This window comes from Oryzias latipes, chromosome 18 (assembly GCF_053564925.1).
Source record: "Oryzias latipes strain Hd-rR chromosome 18, Olatipes_Hd-rR_3.1".
In the NCBI taxonomy this organism is placed as follows: Eukaryota; Metazoa; Chordata; class Actinopteri; order Beloniformes; family Adrianichthyidae; genus Oryzias; species Oryzias latipes.
The window spans coordinates 13,113,607-13,131,472 of NC_136254.1; the positions used below are offsets into that span (position 1 = coordinate 13,113,607).

General features: G+C 44.7%; 2 protein-coding genes across 2 annotated transcripts; both read left to right on the plus strand.

Moving 5' to 3' along the window:
* Window positions 1–798: 798 nt before the first annotated feature.
* On the plus strand, window positions 799–13,964 carry supt16h (SPT16 homolog, facilitates chromatin remodeling subunit). The gene is made up of 24 exons (XM_004079948.5): window positions 799–1,196; window positions 3,934–4,026; window positions 4,105–4,275; window positions 4,358–4,510; window positions 4,593–4,739; window positions 4,895–5,046; window positions 5,583–5,755; window positions 6,851–6,941; window positions 8,010–8,083; window positions 8,153–8,265; window positions 8,776–8,841; window positions 8,934–9,032; window positions 9,142–9,257; window positions 10,012–10,165; window positions 10,249–10,376; window positions 10,459–10,721; window positions 10,820–10,938; window positions 11,347–11,585; window positions 11,667–11,742; window positions 11,839–12,008; window positions 12,080–12,209; window positions 12,281–12,407; window positions 12,477–12,551; window positions 13,272–13,964. The coding sequence occupies exons 1-24, from the start codon at window positions 1,131–1,133 to the stop codon at window positions 13,373–13,375; spliced, it is 3,099 nt and encodes a 1,032-aa protein (XP_004079996.1). The 5' UTR covers window positions 799–1,130; the 3' UTR covers window positions 13,376–13,964.
* A 783-nt stretch (window positions 13,965–14,747) lies between these two features.
* On the plus strand, window positions 14,748–17,823 carry LOC105356453 (C-type mannose receptor 2-like). Its single transcript, XM_023966261.2, has 5 exons — window positions 14,748–14,925; window positions 15,617–15,985; window positions 16,056–16,388; window positions 17,371–17,468; window positions 17,588–17,823. Exons 1-5 carry the CDS (start codon window positions 14,853–14,855, stop codon window positions 17,642–17,644), a joined length of 930 nt encoding a protein of 309 aa, XP_023822029.1. The 5' UTR covers window positions 14,748–14,852; the 3' UTR covers window positions 17,645–17,823.
* The last annotated feature ends 43 nt before the right edge of the window (window positions 17,824–17,866 follow it).

The window sequence follows — 17,866 nt, forward strand, 5'->3', positions numbered from 1 at the left end:
AAAAAACTTTTTTTTTCATAATTGGTTGACAGGTGAAAATATTACAATAGACTGTTTAAATTGAAATTCTGTTAGAAATAAAATGTACTTGAGTAATAAAAATTAAGACTTCATGATCAAAGGATTGATTTGAACCACAAAATAATTTTTCCACAACTGCAAACTCTTTAAGATGAAACCCCATATAAATCGGTTATATAAGTTATAACCAAGATACCAACACCGCAAGGAGAAGAAAAAAAATCCAATATGCTACTATATGCTACAATTGTTTAAACTCTTAGATTAAACCCCTCACAACTTTTGTTTTATTTATTTTATTTTTTCATTTAATTGATTTCATGTAAGAGTTCAGAGTTTTGATGTGCTCTATGTGTTCCTTTACTGTTGTTTCAACATGACATGATAGTGTTTTTCTGAAGATGGAGACGTCTTGATTTTAACATTTTACAATGATTCAATAAAAAAAACTTGTTGAATTTCCCCCGCAAATCTTGGAGGCTGCCAAGTGGACGTGGTATCGCGAGATTTACGTCAGCAGAACCTTTCGAAGATGGTGGCGGGAAAGGTCCTTCGTGGCGGGAAAGATTGATAGTCAACACACGGCAGGGGGCGCTGTGGCGACACTGCGGTTTACAACAAAATACGTCATTATGAATAAAATAAATGTATTAAACGCGTTGAAGTAAAATAAAAATGGCAGTTTTATTTTGAATTCTGTTAGGCTTACTTTACACTTTTATTCAATGGTTACCATGGAGATTTAGTGGATAAGTATACTGATCTCAATGATGAATATGCACAGAGGGGGAGGGAAAAGGCTCGGACTGTAGAGAGGGAGGGGTGAGCGTCTAATTATAACTGATTGGTGTATGAAAACAGTGGTAGATGAACAGTTTGAATTTGAGTAATTTTGATCATTTTCTTAACCCGTCGCTGGTTCTTGCATGAGCGCGTAGCTAGAAGGTTGCGGTTCTTATAAAGCCGAGCGCATCTGCAGTCAGTGCCGTTCGGACCTCGGCAGGCGTGGAAGGAAAGTGCGTTGTTGTTAGCTCACCATCATCATCATCCTCATCCGGCCTGCTGGGGAGGCCAAGCCGGGAGCTGGAGTTCGCAGCAGAGCGCTCGCCATGGCGGTTAACCTGGACAAGGAAGCGTACTACCGCCGCATCAAAAGGCTATACAGCAACTGGAAGGTGAGCCGCGCTCGGCCCGGAGCGGGTCGGTGTGCTGCAGAACCCGGTTAGAGGTAATTTTTGAGCAGAAGACATGATGAAGCCGCTGTGGGAGCCCAGAGAGAGTTAGCCGCGGGTTCACACCGGACCCAGCGGAGCGTTGAGGGTGCGAACGCTGATGTTCTCCAGACCGTGCAGTTACGGGTCGGTGTTTGTTTTGCGAATCTTTTAGGACACATTGGTAAGATACCCGCAGGGATCCTCGGTCCCGCATGCGACTGCCTCATGTTAGCACTGCGGTCCTCTCATTCAGTCAGTGGGTTAGCTAGTCTGCTAACTTGTTAACTTCACCAACCAGCTAACGGAGTACGACGGCTTATGGCCGCTCTTCATCGAAATGGACACACACATTTCAATGAAATGGTTCCGATAAAGTTCTACCGATCACAGGGCTGAGTGAGTTGAAGCTAAAGTTCAGCTGCTGCCGGTTTGCACTTTGTCCCAGCGCTACATGCTAATCTAGGATGCTAACAATTAGCATCACAGCATCAGCATCCCGGCTCCATGTGAAGCGCGCGGCGCCAGCATGGGACTCGTTTCTGCGGCATGTGCGGGTTTGGAAACTCAATTCTTACAGATGAACTTTTATCCCAGACCAAAGTTTCAGCTTCATATATGCTGCCTTTTTTCACCTGAAAACTTTAGGTTATGGTTCGGGTAGAGTAACAGGTTACTAAGTTACTGATAGAAGCCCCTTGTGCTGTGAGGAGTTTAAGGTCAAACATCACAACCAAACCCCTAGATCTATTTGTTTCACAAACTCAGGATTAGATTGTCTTCCATTCATCATCAACCCCTGCTTCATCCTGATCAGGGTCTCTGTGGCCCCTTGCAAAGACAAGCACAGCACCCCCCCCCCCCCCCCCCCCCCCACAATCAGTCCCAGAACCACAAGACCCAAACTCTGATTTAGGCCAGTCGTGTGTCTAAACTGTGGGAGGAAGCCACAAACTTGCATGAATGGCTTTCCTCTAATGTCTAATCATGCCTTAGAGTGTGTTCATTTCAATAAAGTTTTTTGTTGACCCAACCTTGTAAAGGAGCAGAACTCCAATGGAGGGCAGCTGAAAGTGTTTTATTTGCCTCATTAAAGACTGAGAGATTCCAAAAGCCATTGTTCATGATTAAAATGTTAAAGAATGCATAACACATTTCCAAGTTTGTGTTTTTAATTAACACAGTAGTACTTTTATGAATCATCCAGGGAACCTAAAGATGCATTTATTTCAGGGCAGAAAGTTCCGAGCTGAGGTTATAACGCCTCTTAGTCTAGTCAGATCCCTGAAAAAGGAGGAGTAGAAGGTGAATGCACACCAAACCTGAGTGGAGGGCTGGGTTATTTAATCAATCTCATCGATACATTTGAATTTGTTGTGTGTATATTGATAAATCTGGATTTTATTTTCACAGCTCTCTTGGACTTCTGTTGTTCAGAGTAAGGTCAGCCTGCCCATTTCTCGCTATGCGCAGACATGAAAATAGCAGATCTGTTTTTTCCCCAGTTATTTATTTATCCGACTATACGTTTTTCCGGAGCACAAGTCGCATCAGCAAAAAAAAAATGCATAGAAAAGAAGGGGGGAAACCCCCCCACATATAAATCGCTCCGGAATATGTTTGTAGAACAACTCTGCCAACCCCGGCGTAATACTGCATTCACACCAAACCCGATTCATGCGTCACATCTGTGTTTGCTGCCAAAGCAGATGCTCAATGCTTGTCCAAAAATGTGTTCATCGGCTGGAGGCGCTTTCACGTGTGGTAGAAGCTACTGTCAAGTTTTTAGCCTCATCGCTACATAGAAGCATTGACCGGATAACTCTTTCACAATGAAATGAAACGACAAGAGATATTTTGAAGAGTTCTACAAAAGCTTCAGTAAACACATCTCCATGGCTGGGTTCATAAGACCTTTCAGTCCTTTAAAAAAAAAAATGTCTAGCAATCTTTTTTTTCCACTGCGTGTGAATGATGGCGCTTTCAGCTGTACTTCCTCGTCTCTGTAACCCAGTTTGATGACTTGCTGTCCCGCATTAGTCGGAGGAAGGAAAAATGAAAAACAATAATAATGTCTAGATGCAAGTAAGAAAAATATCACAAAGCTCAGGAAGACGACGATCAGATTCTCCTCCATTTTTTGTTCTTAAAGACGCTGCTTCATTCATCTCTGTTGCTGTCAGTCACAAATACCGATGCATACACTTACAGTGCCTTCTAGCAGCAACAACCGCTGAAGAGCAACTGGTTGTTGGTGGGAAAATAACACATATGAGCCTGTTCATGTTAAAAAAAAATCACACAAGTCTCTCCTGAGTGCTAGTTCACTGTGACTTCTACTCTGAAAAAGACAGTTAAATGGAACTCGTTCAATTTTGTGACTTCAGACTTGGAGCAACAAATTGCATGATGCAAAAAATGTGTGAAAACTGTTGCTAACAAAGGTAGAACAACAGCGAATTAGTTTTTTACACCTGAAGCAGGTGAACTCTCAAAGGAGATGTTAAAGTGATAGTTTTTTTTAGATGTAGTTTGTCATTTTTGTAAAAAAGTATACTGAGAAAGGAGGAAAAAAAAAAAAAGACAGTTAACATTGGAAATCACATTTAGTGGGAAAAAAGTCTTTTTTTTTTTTTTTTTTTTTTTTTTGGCTTAGCCTGACCGTAATTCCAATGAATGTGTGTCTTTGTGTACATTCTAGAAAGGAGAGGATGAGTTTGGTAAAATTGATGCCATCGTAGTTTCTGTGGGGGTCGATGAGGAGATCGTGTACGCCAAATCCACCGCCATACAGGTGAGCTTCCAGGGTCTGAGGGGAGGCCAGAGACGGGCCGCCGTATTTTCAGCTGACCGGCATGCTTTTGGCCCTCAGACTTGGCTGTTTGGCTACGAGCTCACGGACACCATCATGGTGTTTTGTGACACCAAAATCATCTTCCTGGCCAGCAAGAAGAAGGTGGACTTCCTCAAACAGGTGGCTGTAACCAAAGGCAACGAGAACGCCAATGGAGCCCCGCCCATCACTTTGCTCACTAGAGAGAAGGTGAGTCGGGGAGTTTTTCATGTAGAGCTGTCAGACTTTGAAGCAAAGATTTGTTCACCAGCTTTGACCTTTCGCCTTTCAGAATGAAAGCAACAAAGCCAACTTTGATAAGATGATTGAGGCGATCAAGGGCAGCAGAGAGGGGAAGACGGTGGGAATCTTCAGCAAGGACAAGTTTCCTGGAGACTACATGAAGAGCTGGGGCGACGCGCTCAACGCTGAGGGTCTGGAGAAGGTAAGGGGGCACGCGAGCAGATGCCCAGGCCAGCTTCCTCTGTTCACGCCTCTGTGATCACGCCGCTGCCACGTGGGTGCAGGTGGATATCAGTGCCGTGGTGGCCTACACCATGGCGGTGAAGGAGGACGGGGAGCTGGGTCTGATGAAGAAAGCAGCCGCCATCACCAGCGAGGTTTACTCCAAGTTCTTCAAGGAGCGCGTCATGGAGATCGTTGATGCCGACGAGGTGAGAGGAGCGGGGCAAACGGAGATCTCTGCAGGTCAACATACGGGAACATCAGATCTTCTTTCTCTTCGTAAACCCACGGACTGCGGCTTTGGTGGTCCTGAGACGGGCGCTGTGCTGGCTTTCCCTGTTTGAATGCATCTGTTCCTCAACAGAAAGTGCGTCACAGCAAGCTGGCTGAGTCGGTGGAGAAGGCCATCGAGGAGAAGAAGTACCTGGGCGGTGCAGACCCGTCCACAGTGGAGATGTGCTACCCCCCCATCATCCAGAGTGGGGGCAACTACAGTCTGAAGTTTAGCGTGGTCAGGTGAGTGATGGCTCTGGCACAAAGTCCCGTAGAAACTCTTTTCTGACAGCAGCTCATCACTCAAAAGTCAGAGGTTTGATCAGAAAGCTCAAGGAAGCTCCAGCTCTGAAGAATTTTCCAGAATCCCTTAATGTGATAGAGGGAATTTTTTGGTTTGAGGAGGTCTGTGTGAGGACTGTTAGCTCAACATCAGGCCTGGAGAGGGTTCCTGTTTGAAGAGAGTGTTCAACTTCAGCATGTTTTTCAAAGGAGCTTCTTCTTGGTGCAGTTTGTGCTTGTCACCACCAGGTGGCACTGTACCTCAAAGGAAGGAGCTGTTTCTTTGTTCCGTCACAGCTTTAATCACTTTTAAATAAAATGTGTTTTATTTCAACCATATAGGTCGCAGTGAGTCAGTTCTGGTTGATGTTTAAAGTGTTCAGACCTGGATATCCAAAAGTAAAATGGCTAAAAAGAAATCCTCCTGATTTGTGGCTCCTCATAAAGCGCACTGGCTGACTTATTTCTTTCTTTATTTTCTGATACCGTCGTCTCAGTGATAAGAACCACATGCACTTTGGTGCCATCACGTGTGCCATGGGCATCCGCTACAAGTCCTACTGCTCCAACCTAGTTCGGACCCTGATGGTGGACCCGTCCCAGGAGATGCAGGACAACTACAACTTCCTGGTTCAGGTGGAGGAGGAGCTGCTGAAGGAGCTGAAGCACGGTGCGTTCATGAGCTGCCTGTGACTGTGGGAACTTTAGGTTCTGGTGGACGTTTTCTTGTAAAGTCTTGTGGTCAGGTGGACTTCAGTCTATTAGTCGAAACATTTAAAGATGATCGAAGGAACTGTCCTTCCTCTGAATTTTAGTTTAGAAAACATTCCAAACAAAAATCCTTTTTGCGTTTGTGTGTGTGTGCAGATCTTTTAGAACAGTTACAAACGTTTTGTGAATCGTTCCATCATTTTTACTATTTAGATGTAATTTATTATGTCTGAATGGTTGGTATATCAATCTCTTTTTTCCTGGATGCATGGAAATTAAAATGTATTTAATACCAGATAAACAGAACAGATAAAAACACAAAGATTTTCAAAGAAAGGAACGATATGTCGCTTGAATGTCAGACTCAAACATTTTTCTGTCAACTGCCTGGTTCACTTCAGCAGTAAACAAAACATAAATGTTAGTGTTGCTTTTAATGATTTAACAACAAATCTTAATTTTTTCCACCTAAAGTTTTGCTGCCTACAGCTGCAATAGATGGAAAGGAAGAAGATAGCAGATAAAGATGCAGTAACACCTGCATAGAGATGTAACGACTAGAAAAGACTTGCAGTCCTTTCATCTAAAGTTCCTGTGCTCTCCAACCCTGTTCCTAATCCTGCTTCAGTAATGGCTGATTAGCTGGATCGGGGGAACCGGGTCCATTACTGAAGCAGGATTGGCTGCAGGGCAGTAGCTCACGAGGATCAGGGTTTCTGACTAGGGCTGGGAATCACCAAGAATTCCAGAATCGATTCGACTCACCAGAGCCTGGATATAATCTGTTTATCTGACAGGACGGCTTTTTCTGCAGAGCCTCCTGTCCTTTAAAAGCCTGAAGAGGCTAAAGTGACAATATTTAGATCATAATCCAAATTGCATAAAAAGCCGTGTTGACTGAAGTCATGATTTAGGAGTCATCTTGAATCTCCATCAGAAGATTTCCTTTTTTTTTTTTTTCTTTTTAGACATCCTGATTTGGGGTTAGAGGTCAGCAGTAGAGTTGTGTTGGTTTAGATTGTGTGATGGTGACATTTCTGTCCTTCTCCTGCAGGCGTAAAGATCTGCGACGCCTACAACGCCGTTCTAGAGTTTGTGAAGAAGGAGAAGCCTGACCTGGTGTCCAAGCTGACCAAAAACCTTGGGTAAAACTGGACGATGTGGAATTTTTTGTATCACAATCTAGGTTTTTTTCTATCAGGCAATAACTATATATCACTATATAATCCTAATAACTCTATTGGTCAAATTTGACAAATATAAGACAAATGTGTAATCATCAGCAGGTTGTTTGGATTTAAATATCTATTTCCTATCATACTTTAAACATAACAAATTCTCTGAAGGAGCACGAAGCAACCATTTTCTTTTTCTTTTCTTTTTTTAAGATGAGAAATAGCATTTATACTACAAACTAAACTGAAAGTTAAAGCAAAAGCCTTCAAGTTTTAAAAGAGAACTATTTCTAGTTTCAGAAGGAACATGCCTTCTGCACGGTTCATGTTACTCTGTTTTGATCAGACCTGAAATAACTGCAATACCTCCACACTGAGGCCGAATCTAAGTTTTGAGTCAGCGGTCAAAGTAGAACACCATTTTGTACAGAAATACCATCTGAATTTTTATAGAAGAAAATGAAAGTGCATAAATGTAATTTCTAAATGGTGTGAACTTGTCTTTATTGTCATCTAACTTTAATTCAAACATGCAGGGAAAACACAAGAACAGATTTAATTCTGCTTCCAGGTGATCACATTTTAGAGTAAATCAAACAAAAACAGTCTGAAAACAGTATCATGTTTATGTTTATTGGTATTGTACATCATTGACATTAAAGCTGCAGCTCTCACGAGGGAACGGGGTGGGGAGATGCAGCACCTCATCTGTCAGGTCACAGTTTTTGGTGTAACACCAGCCCTGGAACTAAACAAGGACGCTGCTAAAACAGTGGATTCAATTCTGTTATTATTTAGAAAATACCACTTTTTATTGATCTGTCTGCTGCTGCTGCCCTCTAACTTTTACTCACCAAAGAGGAGAAAATACTCTCATCTGGCGAGTGTTCATTTTGGAACCTTAAAAATAAGTATTGCAATAGACTCTTGTATCAAGGAAAAGTTCTATCTATATATATCATTGTAAAGGTAAAGCTGGAAGCCCCGTTGTGTGGTCGCTCTCGAGCCCATCCCGCCCTCACTCATTCTGTCTTACAGCTTTGCCATGGGAATCGAGTTCAGAGAAGGCTCGCTGGTTCTGAACGCTAAAAACCAGTACAAGCTGAAGAAAGGTGAGACGCAGAGCTCATCCAAAGCCTGTTAGAGTTCCTCTGTGAACCACAGCTGATATGTTCCTGTAGGGATGGTGTTCAGCATCAGTTTGGGTTTCGCCGACCTCGTCAACAAAGACGCCAAGAAGGACGAGCTCAAGAAGTACGCCCTGTTCATCGGAGACACGGTCCAGATCAACGAGGTGAGTCCTTCCTCAAAAAGTTTCCTCACACCCACCAGTCCTTCTGTGTTCAGTGATGGATGACTAAATATGAGAACTGTGACGTCGCCCATAGAAAAAGACTCTTCAGTCTCCATTTTTTCACAATACCGATGCTGCCCTGTTGGAGCCAGATGGCGTCATTAAGCAGTGATGAGTGCGAGTTGATCTGGGTCATCGTTTCTATGGCAACCACTTTTGCCAATCAGGAGTGAGCTTCTTGGAAGTCCACTCGGAGCCGTGTGGGGCTGGACCAGGAGAATTGCTGCCATCAAACACGGATCTGAATGCGGGAAACTCGAGATCAAACATTTGTATTTCAGTTTTTTAAAATGTTTTATTTATTTATTTTGTAATCTGTCATGATGCTCCATCCCATTTATTGAGGTGCTTGTTTGGAGGGTGGGGGCACCTGTGAGGATGCCCCTCCCCTTCGGTTTTTAGTTCATTGTTGCATAGAGAAACTGGCCTCAGCTTTCTGCTCTCTGACAGGAGGAGGTGGCCGCTGTCCTCACCCCCGCCAAGAAGAAGATCAAGAACGTGGGGATTTTTCTGAAGGTAGGTGGTGGTTTTTTTTAAAGGGGGGGGGGTGTCCTACAGTAGATTCTTTATAGAACGTACTGCAGTTTTTTAGTTTTTGATTTCTTTAGAATGACGATGAGGATGATGAGGATGAAGATGGCGACGATGCAGAGGAGCTGCTGGGGAAGGGAGCTCGGAGCGCCGCCCTGCTGGCAGACAGAACCAGGGTAAGCTGGTGGAGGTGGGACTTGACCCCATTGGTTCAGACATTTTCGTCCCTGTCCCAGGCTTTGGCTCCTCCCCTTTTCTCACTCATCTGCTCCTCTTCAAACACAGAATGAGATGACGGCGGAGGAGAAGAGGCGGGCTCACCAGAAGGAGCTGGCCAACCACCTGAACGAAGAAGCCAAGCGGCGTTTGACGGAGCAGAAAGGAGAGCAGCACATTCAGAAGTGAGCTGGGCTATGTGTGTGTGTGTGTGTTTGTGTGTGTGTGGGAGGGGGGTGGTGGTTTAACTCCTGGCATGAACGCAACCTCCATGAAAACATTTCTGACATACCCTGAGGACCAAGTGACCTCAACGCTCCTTCATTTGGTTCATTTATTGAGATGCTTTTTCTGACATTTGAAGCTACGGTCACACCGCCCCCCCAACACGCATTCAAGCAGCCATTTCTAATGAACAGTGGTGTTTAAAATCTCCCACATTCACGTGACGTTACACACATTTCTGACCATTTTTGTGCTCTACATACAAAACAGTGATTGGTGTGAGTTGATCTGGGTGATCCATAATGAAAAAATTCATTATGGAGGAGAAATGAAGGATTGCAGTTTGTGACACCAAGTCTTTCATTGGAATAGAGCTGTGAAAGAAAAGGCCTGGAGCAAGATTAACAAAATATTGCACCAAGCCTCTTCCAACTGTAGGTGGTGGGGATGCGCTAGTTAATGGTAGAAAAAGAACAGGCCCCTCCCTGCGTGTCCAGTGTGAGCATAATGGGCTAAAAGCGCTTTCAAGAATGTCCATTTAGGCTGCAGTTGTTGTATATGCATCACTTGGCCGTTGTGTCTGTAGCATTACTCCTTCAGTTTAGGAAACAACTGCTTTATGGGCTAATGAGATGCCCCCCCAGCCCCCGGTGCCGCGTTCTGGCCGTCTGCTCATGTGCCAGAAGTTCAGAGTTTCTTCCCTTTTCCTCCCAGAGCCAGAAAATCCAATGTGTCCTACAAAAACGTGTCCCAGATGCCCAGAGAAAAGGAGATCAGAGACATGAAGATCTACATCGACAAGAAGTACGAGACGGTCATCATGCCGGTGTTCGGCATCGCCACGCCCTTCCACATCGCCACCATCAAGGTCTGTGGAGGACATTGCTGTTAAACTGTGGGGGGCTCCTTCATTTCACGGCCGTCTTCACCGATTCTCTTTGGTGTTTGCAGAACATCAGCATGTCTGTAGAAGGAGACTACACCTACCTGAGGATCAACTTCTACGTTCCCGGCAGCTCTCTGGGGCGACAGGAAGGAAACATCTTCCCCAACCCAGACGCCACTTTTGTCAAAGAAATGTGAGCGCCCCTGACGAATTCACTTCTTTTTTTTCCCCCATCTTAATTGCAGTTTGGAACTTTTTGGTTCTTCTGTCCACAGAACATACCGAGCATCTAACCTCAAAGCTCCTGGCGACACCTCCGTGCCCTCCACCAACCTGCAGAACGCCTTCCGCATCATCAAGGAGGTGCAGAAGCGCTACAAAACACGGGAGGCTGAGGAGAAGGAGAAGGAAGGCATCGTCAAGCAGGACTCGCTGGTCATCAACCTGAACCGCAGCAACCCCAAACTCAAAGACCTCTACATCAGACCCAACATCGCTCAGAAGAGGATGCAGGGCTCTCTGGAGGCCCACACCAACGGTTGGTTGTCTTCACCAATGAGCCTGAAGGGAAACTCTTCCGAAACCACCCTCAGAGGAGGAATCCTAACAAACAGCCATCTTTATTTTTCTGCTCAGGGTTCAGGTTCACATCCGTACGCGGAGACAAGGTGGACATCCTTTACAACAACATCAAACATGCCATCTTCCAGCCGTGCGACGGCGAGATGATCATAGTGCTGCACTTCCACCTGAAGGTACGGCTGACAAAGGCGTCCAAGTTTTCCCTTTAGCTAAGAAGAAAAAGGCAGTGCAGTTTAAATTAGGTTAATATGATAAAGTATTAGGGCCGCCATAAAAATAAATACCTTTTACAATAATATAGTTATTATTTATGAGGGGATAAAAGTCAGAATTTAGCAAGAATAAAGTTGAGAATTCACAAGATTAAAATCTTGTGAATCATCACACATGGTAGGTAGCACAGGTTTTTTTGGTTTTGAAAACGACATAATCTTAATTAAAATACAACTGAGAACACTTTGAAAATGGATCAAAAGATGATTGATTAGAAAGTTCAGATGTTTCCATCATGTGACCTCTGAAGCGTCTCTGATTTGTTGTCCTTCAGCTCATTTGCTCAACCTGACCATTCTGCCTTACAGAACGCCATCATGTTTGGGAAACGGCGACACACAGACGTGCAGTTCTACACGGAGGTGGGCGAGATCACCACGGACCTGGGCAAACACCAGCACATGCACGACCGCGACGACCTGTACGCCGAGCAGATGGAGCGCGAGATGAGGCACAAGCTGAAATCTGCCTTCAAGAACTTCATCGAGAAGGTGGAGACGCTGACAAAGGAGGAGCTGGAGTTCGAAGTCCCCTTCAGAGACCTGGGGTGAGTTCAGAAGAGGTCATGGAGGGGGGGGTTGTAAAGGAGGAACTCTGAATGGATTCGCTGACTATTAAATGCTTTCAGGTTCCAGGGTGCCCCCTACAGGAGCACCTGCTTGTTGCAGCCCACCTCCAGCTCTCTGGTTAACGTCACTGAATGGGTGCGTAAAGCTTTTCACGAGAGGCGTTTTTATTCTGAAATGTACCAGGAAGTATCTGTAAAATGACACCCCCCCCCCCCCCCAATGTTTTCTCAGCCTCCGTTCGTGGTGACTCTGGATGAAGTGGAGCTCGTCCACTTTGAGCGTGTGCAGTTCCACTTGAAGAACTTTGACGTTGTCATCGTCTACAAGGACTACAACAAAAAGGTCACCATGATCAACGCCGTGCCTGTCAACTCACTGGATCCAATCAAGGAGTGGCTCAAGTAAGGCCAATGGATAAAAACCAATCGGGTGATGAGAGGCAGAGCTTTGACGTTGTTTCTTCTGATTTCAGCTCGTGTGACATCAAATACACTGAAGGAGTTCAGTCTCTGAACTGGACCAAGATCATGAAGACCATCGTTGACGATCCCGAGGGCTTCTTTGCGCAGGGCGGCTGGTCGTTCCTGGACCCTGACAGTGAGGTGAGCGTTCTTTTGGGAAAACCATCGTCCTTTTCCAGTGTCGACCTGTTAACCATCGTGTTGTTTCTCAGGGAAGTGATGCGCAGGAAGACTCGGAGTCTGAAATTGAGGATGAAACGTTCAACCCATCAGCTGATGAAGAAGAGGAAGAGGAGGAGGACAGTGATGAGGACTACAGCTCAGAAACGGAAGACTCTGGTAGGACGTCTGAACGCCCCTGCCTGCGCTGAGCCTGTGGGCGGAGTCTGATTGATTGTGTGCTTTCAGATTACAGTGCGTCGCTGGGCAGCGAGGAGGAGAGCGGCAAAGACTGGGACGAGCTGGAGGAGGAAGCTCGCAAAGGTTTGTGTGTGCAGGCAAATGGGCTCTGGTTTTGGAACCAAATAAGTCCATGTTTGCTTTCCAATTTGCAAATGTTTGGAGAAGTTTGAAGCTGCAGCCGAGGAGGAGGATGACGATGACTTGTGCTGCATTTAAACCAAACGCCATTCATGCGGCGAATATTCATCCTCCAGCTGTTTTTGATGAATTCACTGCTGGACACTTGCCCACAAAATGTGTTCATAAAATAAAGCTTGAAATTTATAGCGCTGTTTATAATAAGATTAAAATAAATTTTCGATCCCTGACGAAACATCCGATTCTAAAAACTAGGTGATTGGCCCGGTTTCCAATTACATTATTGGATTGGGACATCCCTACTATTGTCTTGATCCAGAGAAGAATATTATCAAAAAGTTCAGAAGGGGAACGATCAGCTTCTCTATGTTGGTTCTGGATTCCTCCCACTGATTACATCATCACAGATCACACATCACAAAGCTGAGTTCCTGATTGGTGTACACGACACCAAACCTTTGCTGAAGTTCAGATATTTATAATGGACCTTTCGCTCTTCTGCCCAAAATCAGCTGCTCCCAGACCGTCACGCCGCGCCTGACCCTCAAATTGCATGACAGGACCTGTGACCATGTCTGTATATTAGCGGACGCCCCTGCCGCGCAATGGCGTTTGATGTGAACCCATCTTTATTAAAGCCGTTCTCTCTCTGCTGCCCTCTAGCTGACAGAGAGAGTCAATACGAGGACGAAGACCCGTCCAACAAGAAGAGGAAGGGTCGGACAGCACCAGCCCCCCCACCCACCAAGAAGAAGCGGCGAAACTAAACATCTCACTCACACACACACACACACACACGCACATCCATGCGTACTGCCAAACCCCAGGATTCCTCCGTGTCCCCAAACCCCCCCCCCCATATGTCAAATGTGTACATAGATGCAGAAACCTGTGGGCGTGGCTTGCCGGTGCATCATGGTTGTAAAAAGAGAACCGGCAGCAGGACAGTTGGTCTTCATCGCTCTTCTTTGTTTCATCACCAGGCGTCTTGGTTGTGTGTGTTTGTTAAATTTGGTTTTACTGTTTATGTTCAGTTGAAAAATCTTTTTCTTAATGAGTGATAATAAAAGATGGAATATTCTCTGCCAATTGTTTTATATGGAAACATCCTGATTCCTCGTCTTCATCTTTTTGTTAAAGTTGAAGCTGAAGTTGAGCACTTGCCTTTTTTAAATGGGGGGGGGGGGGGGGGTGTGCAGATGCACGTTTCCTGTTCTTTTTTATGGGATTTGTAAACTCCTGCATTCAGACTCACACCACCTGTCACACTTTCATGTTTTCTCTCATGGGGGGGTAGGTATGATGTACTTTTGACTCTGAAAATCCTGTTTTTGTAATAAAATCTAAAAGAACTGGCATCTTTTCTCTGGACTGTTTTTCTCTTTCAGGTTCAGTTTGAAGGGATTGCAGATTTTTTTTCTTTTTTCCAACCGTTCGCTGTAAATGGTTATGATAACCGGGTTAGGGTTTTGTTTTAAAGTCAAAACATTGAATAATTACAAATGTCAAAGTTTTTTTTTTCCATCTGTGAGCCGAAGAATCATCGCGCTGTGGCCAGAAACCCATCTACCATTTTCAGAACCCACCTTTCAAGCTCAGAGCTTCAGCAGCCAAGCCAGCACACGCTGAACGGGTCATCACCAAATGCAAGCCCACACTCATTCATACCCAGGGGCAATTTTGGGACACCAATTGACCTATGAAGCACGTTGGCGGTCTGGTGGAGGGAACCCACAGGTGCACGAGGAGAACCCAGCCGGGATTCAAACCAGCGCCGCCAACCACCATAGGAGAAGCCAAACATTCACTACACAGGAGGAAGGTTCAAAATGGGGTGGGGGGGGGGGGGTAAGACTTGAAGACCCAAATCAGAAGTTTGAAGGATATCAATCTGGAAGATGGATCTGAACTAGATTATAGTCAAAACAAAACTCTGTCTGATGTTTATTTAGCTTTTTCTTTTTTTAGCATTTTCAGACCTGTAGAGATTTAATCCTCTGGATTATTTTGTTCAACACAGACCCACAAACAGAAGAACCTGAGCTCTCTTCCTAAAAGTTTATCTTCATGCAAATGTCACTGGATGACTGATTATCCAAACCAGTAAGCTTGATTGCTGCATCATCCTGGTCCCGCACACATAAAGGTCAGTGTATCTATGTGGATCATGGATCGAGCTCTGTGGAAGCTTCTCTTTTTTGGTTTGTTCTTCATCTGATTAAATACTCAAAAAACTGACGCTCTATGTTTTTGATAAACATCCGTTTTTCTCCCCCAGGGTCCTTTTTTCTGGTTGTGGACATTTCACATCAGATTGGTAAGAAATCTTTAAAATCCACTGAATGAGTTTAGGTGTTTTTTTGTTTGTTTTTCCTGTATTTCTACTTCAGTTTCAACCTAAATTAAAGTATCAGGATTTTTTTTTTGCTCATTCATATTCACTTTTGTTTATCATTTTTTCAGGTCCCACTCCAACGATCTTTTGATCTATTCTTAAAACATTCCAAGGTCTTTTTTAAACATGATTATGCCATTTTTTAGCCACACTGTAACCCTTGTGCTACCCTTGGAGTTGGGTCATCTAGACCCACTAGACAGTGCTCTGAACCTTTTTTCTTCAATGATTTGTGATCTTCACTGGTGTCCATGGATTACATGAAATCTTTCCACCTTTATCCACCTTTGTCATGGTAGGGAGAACACGTCAATGTAAGGATCGGGTCATCTTGACCCCATAGGATAGCACAAGGGTTAAAAATGACTTTTAAGGAAGTTTAAGTTTTTCCTTGAACCTGATCCCAGCCTTTCCATAGTCCAAGGATGAGGTGGTGGAATGTTCCTCCCCTGAACCGCAGGTTCGGTCATTTTAGTTCAAAAAAACTAAAGTAAACTTGTTCTGTTCTGGATCAGTTAATATAAACAAATCCTTTGCACCTGGGTACGTTCAGATCTATCAGTTCCACCATGAAGTCAGTTTTAAAAACAAATGGTTTTAATTATTTACCCAGACACCATCAGCTTCCTCCGGCAGTACGTTGTTGTGTCTGACGTTGGGAGGACCTGGGAAGATGCTGAAGCGTACTGCAGCCAGATGTATGACGGCATGGCCTCCATATCTGGGCCAGAGGACATGAAGGAGATCAGCAGCATCCTTACTCAAAACTTCACATACCGGCTCTGGATTGGTCTGTATGATGCCGTGGATAGCTGGAAATGGTCGGATCCACAAAATGGCGTGAAGGTGGGCGATTACCGGCCTTGGCAGGCAGGTCTGCCAGACAATGTGGGAGGGATGGAGAGCTGTGGCGCCATCTCTAGAGACGGCTACTGGAGAGATTACACGTGCACCTCACTGTTGCCCTTCCTCTGCTTCAATGGTGAGCACAGACAGGTCAAGGCCAGGGTCAAACATGGACCCACCTCTAACGTTTGTTTCTCCACATCCAGTTCAGCAGAACAGCTACGAGCTACAGCTTGAGACGAGATCGTGGCTGGACGCTCAGAGCTTCTGCAGGCTGAACCACGCAGACTTGGCGAATGTGACAAGCCCAGCAGAAGGAGAGAAGGTGAAGGCCTTGCTGCAGCGTGACGGTGTGGAGCAGGCCTGGTTCGGCCTGCACCGGGACTCCTGGGTGTGGACGGACGGCAGTGCCACATCATACACCTCGTGGTTGGCTGGACAGCCCAACAACGCCGGAAGATCACAGGGCTGCGTTTACATGGAAAAAGAGAAGTGGAACGACTTCCCCTGCACAAACCAATACTACGTCCTCTGCCAAAGTAAAGCTACGTTCACACTGCCCTCAGCTAAACGCGTATAAACGACCACTTTCAATGAAAAGTCTATGCAAAAACACGTAAAAGCGCATTTTGGTCTTCTGCATATAAAACTTGCATGTAGCTATGGAGATTTTTAAGACCGTTTCACGGTTCTATGTCCAAAACACATGGTCTATGAAGACACGCTGAAAGTTAAACCAGGTCAGACTTTGACCAATCTGATTTGGTAGCGATGTATGGATGGACGTCCTTTTTAATTCATGGAAGTGCAAACCGTTTATAAATTGATATTGAAGGAGAGATTAATAAATGTGGTTTGTTCCCGGCTGAAACTATAAAACACCAAAACGTATAAATATATTAGAATAGAGCTGTGAAAGAAAAAGCCTGAAGCAAGATTCACGAGATACCACTTTGACATTTCACACCAAGGCTCCTTTAGGTGTAGGTGGCAGACATGCGTTAGTAAACAGTAGAAGAAGAAAGAGACGAAGAAACCCCTCCCTGCTTGTCCACTGCAAACACCAGGAGGGATATGCATGTTCAAGATCCCGCGTTTAGCGCGTTCCTGAACACGCGTTCCGTGTCTAGTGTGTCTGCAGCGTAACGCCTAACTTGTTTTCTTCAACCATGAATGAAAGACAGCAGGGCTAAAATCCCTCTGTTTGTCAAAATCTACTGAAACATTTGTTAATGATCATTAACAGATCTGAGTGGGTCAGACTCCTCCTATTTCCTGACAATCAGTGTTAATCTGGAAGAGAAATGATGCAGCAAACACAGAATCAATAGAAATTCTGAAGATCCTGAACATTTCTGAGCCTCTCTGCATTTTAGGTTTGTCTTTCTGAAGTTACAGTTTCTGAAAGAAAAAAGTGTGGCTGTCTAATTTTTAGGTTTTATTCTTAAAAAAAAAAAGGTTCAGAGAAAAATTTCAGATATGAATTTCATGTGAGCTGAATGTTTCTGTTCTGGCTTTTAGAGCTGTTTCCCAGACGGAAGAGGTTTGTGCTGAAACTGGAGCTCAGCTCTGACATCAACCCCAACCTTCCTTCAGTGAGAGAGTTTCTGCTGCAGCAGGTGAGGCGTGACATGTGCACAAACTCACATGCCACGGTCTAACACGTGAACACAGGTGTGACGCATTCCACGCTAACTCTGACCTGTACAAACTGACTTAGTTCTGGTTCCCCTCACAGCTGCTCTCATGGCTGGCAGACTCGGGACTCACGGACGTGAAGGTCAGCTGGAGATGAACGCGTCTTCCTGTAGACGTCATGAGCAGGACGGATGTACAAACAAACCACTAGAAGATGAATCTGCTGCTTTTCTCTGAAAAATAAGAAATTGAGCAAGGGGCTGCGATGCGTTTCTCATTTGAGATGTCCTCCTGCATAAAACAGTTAATTAAATATATCTGTGTAAAGCACAAAAAGTTTGATCTTTTCTTTTCAAACTTCTCCTCTCCTGCAGCTGAG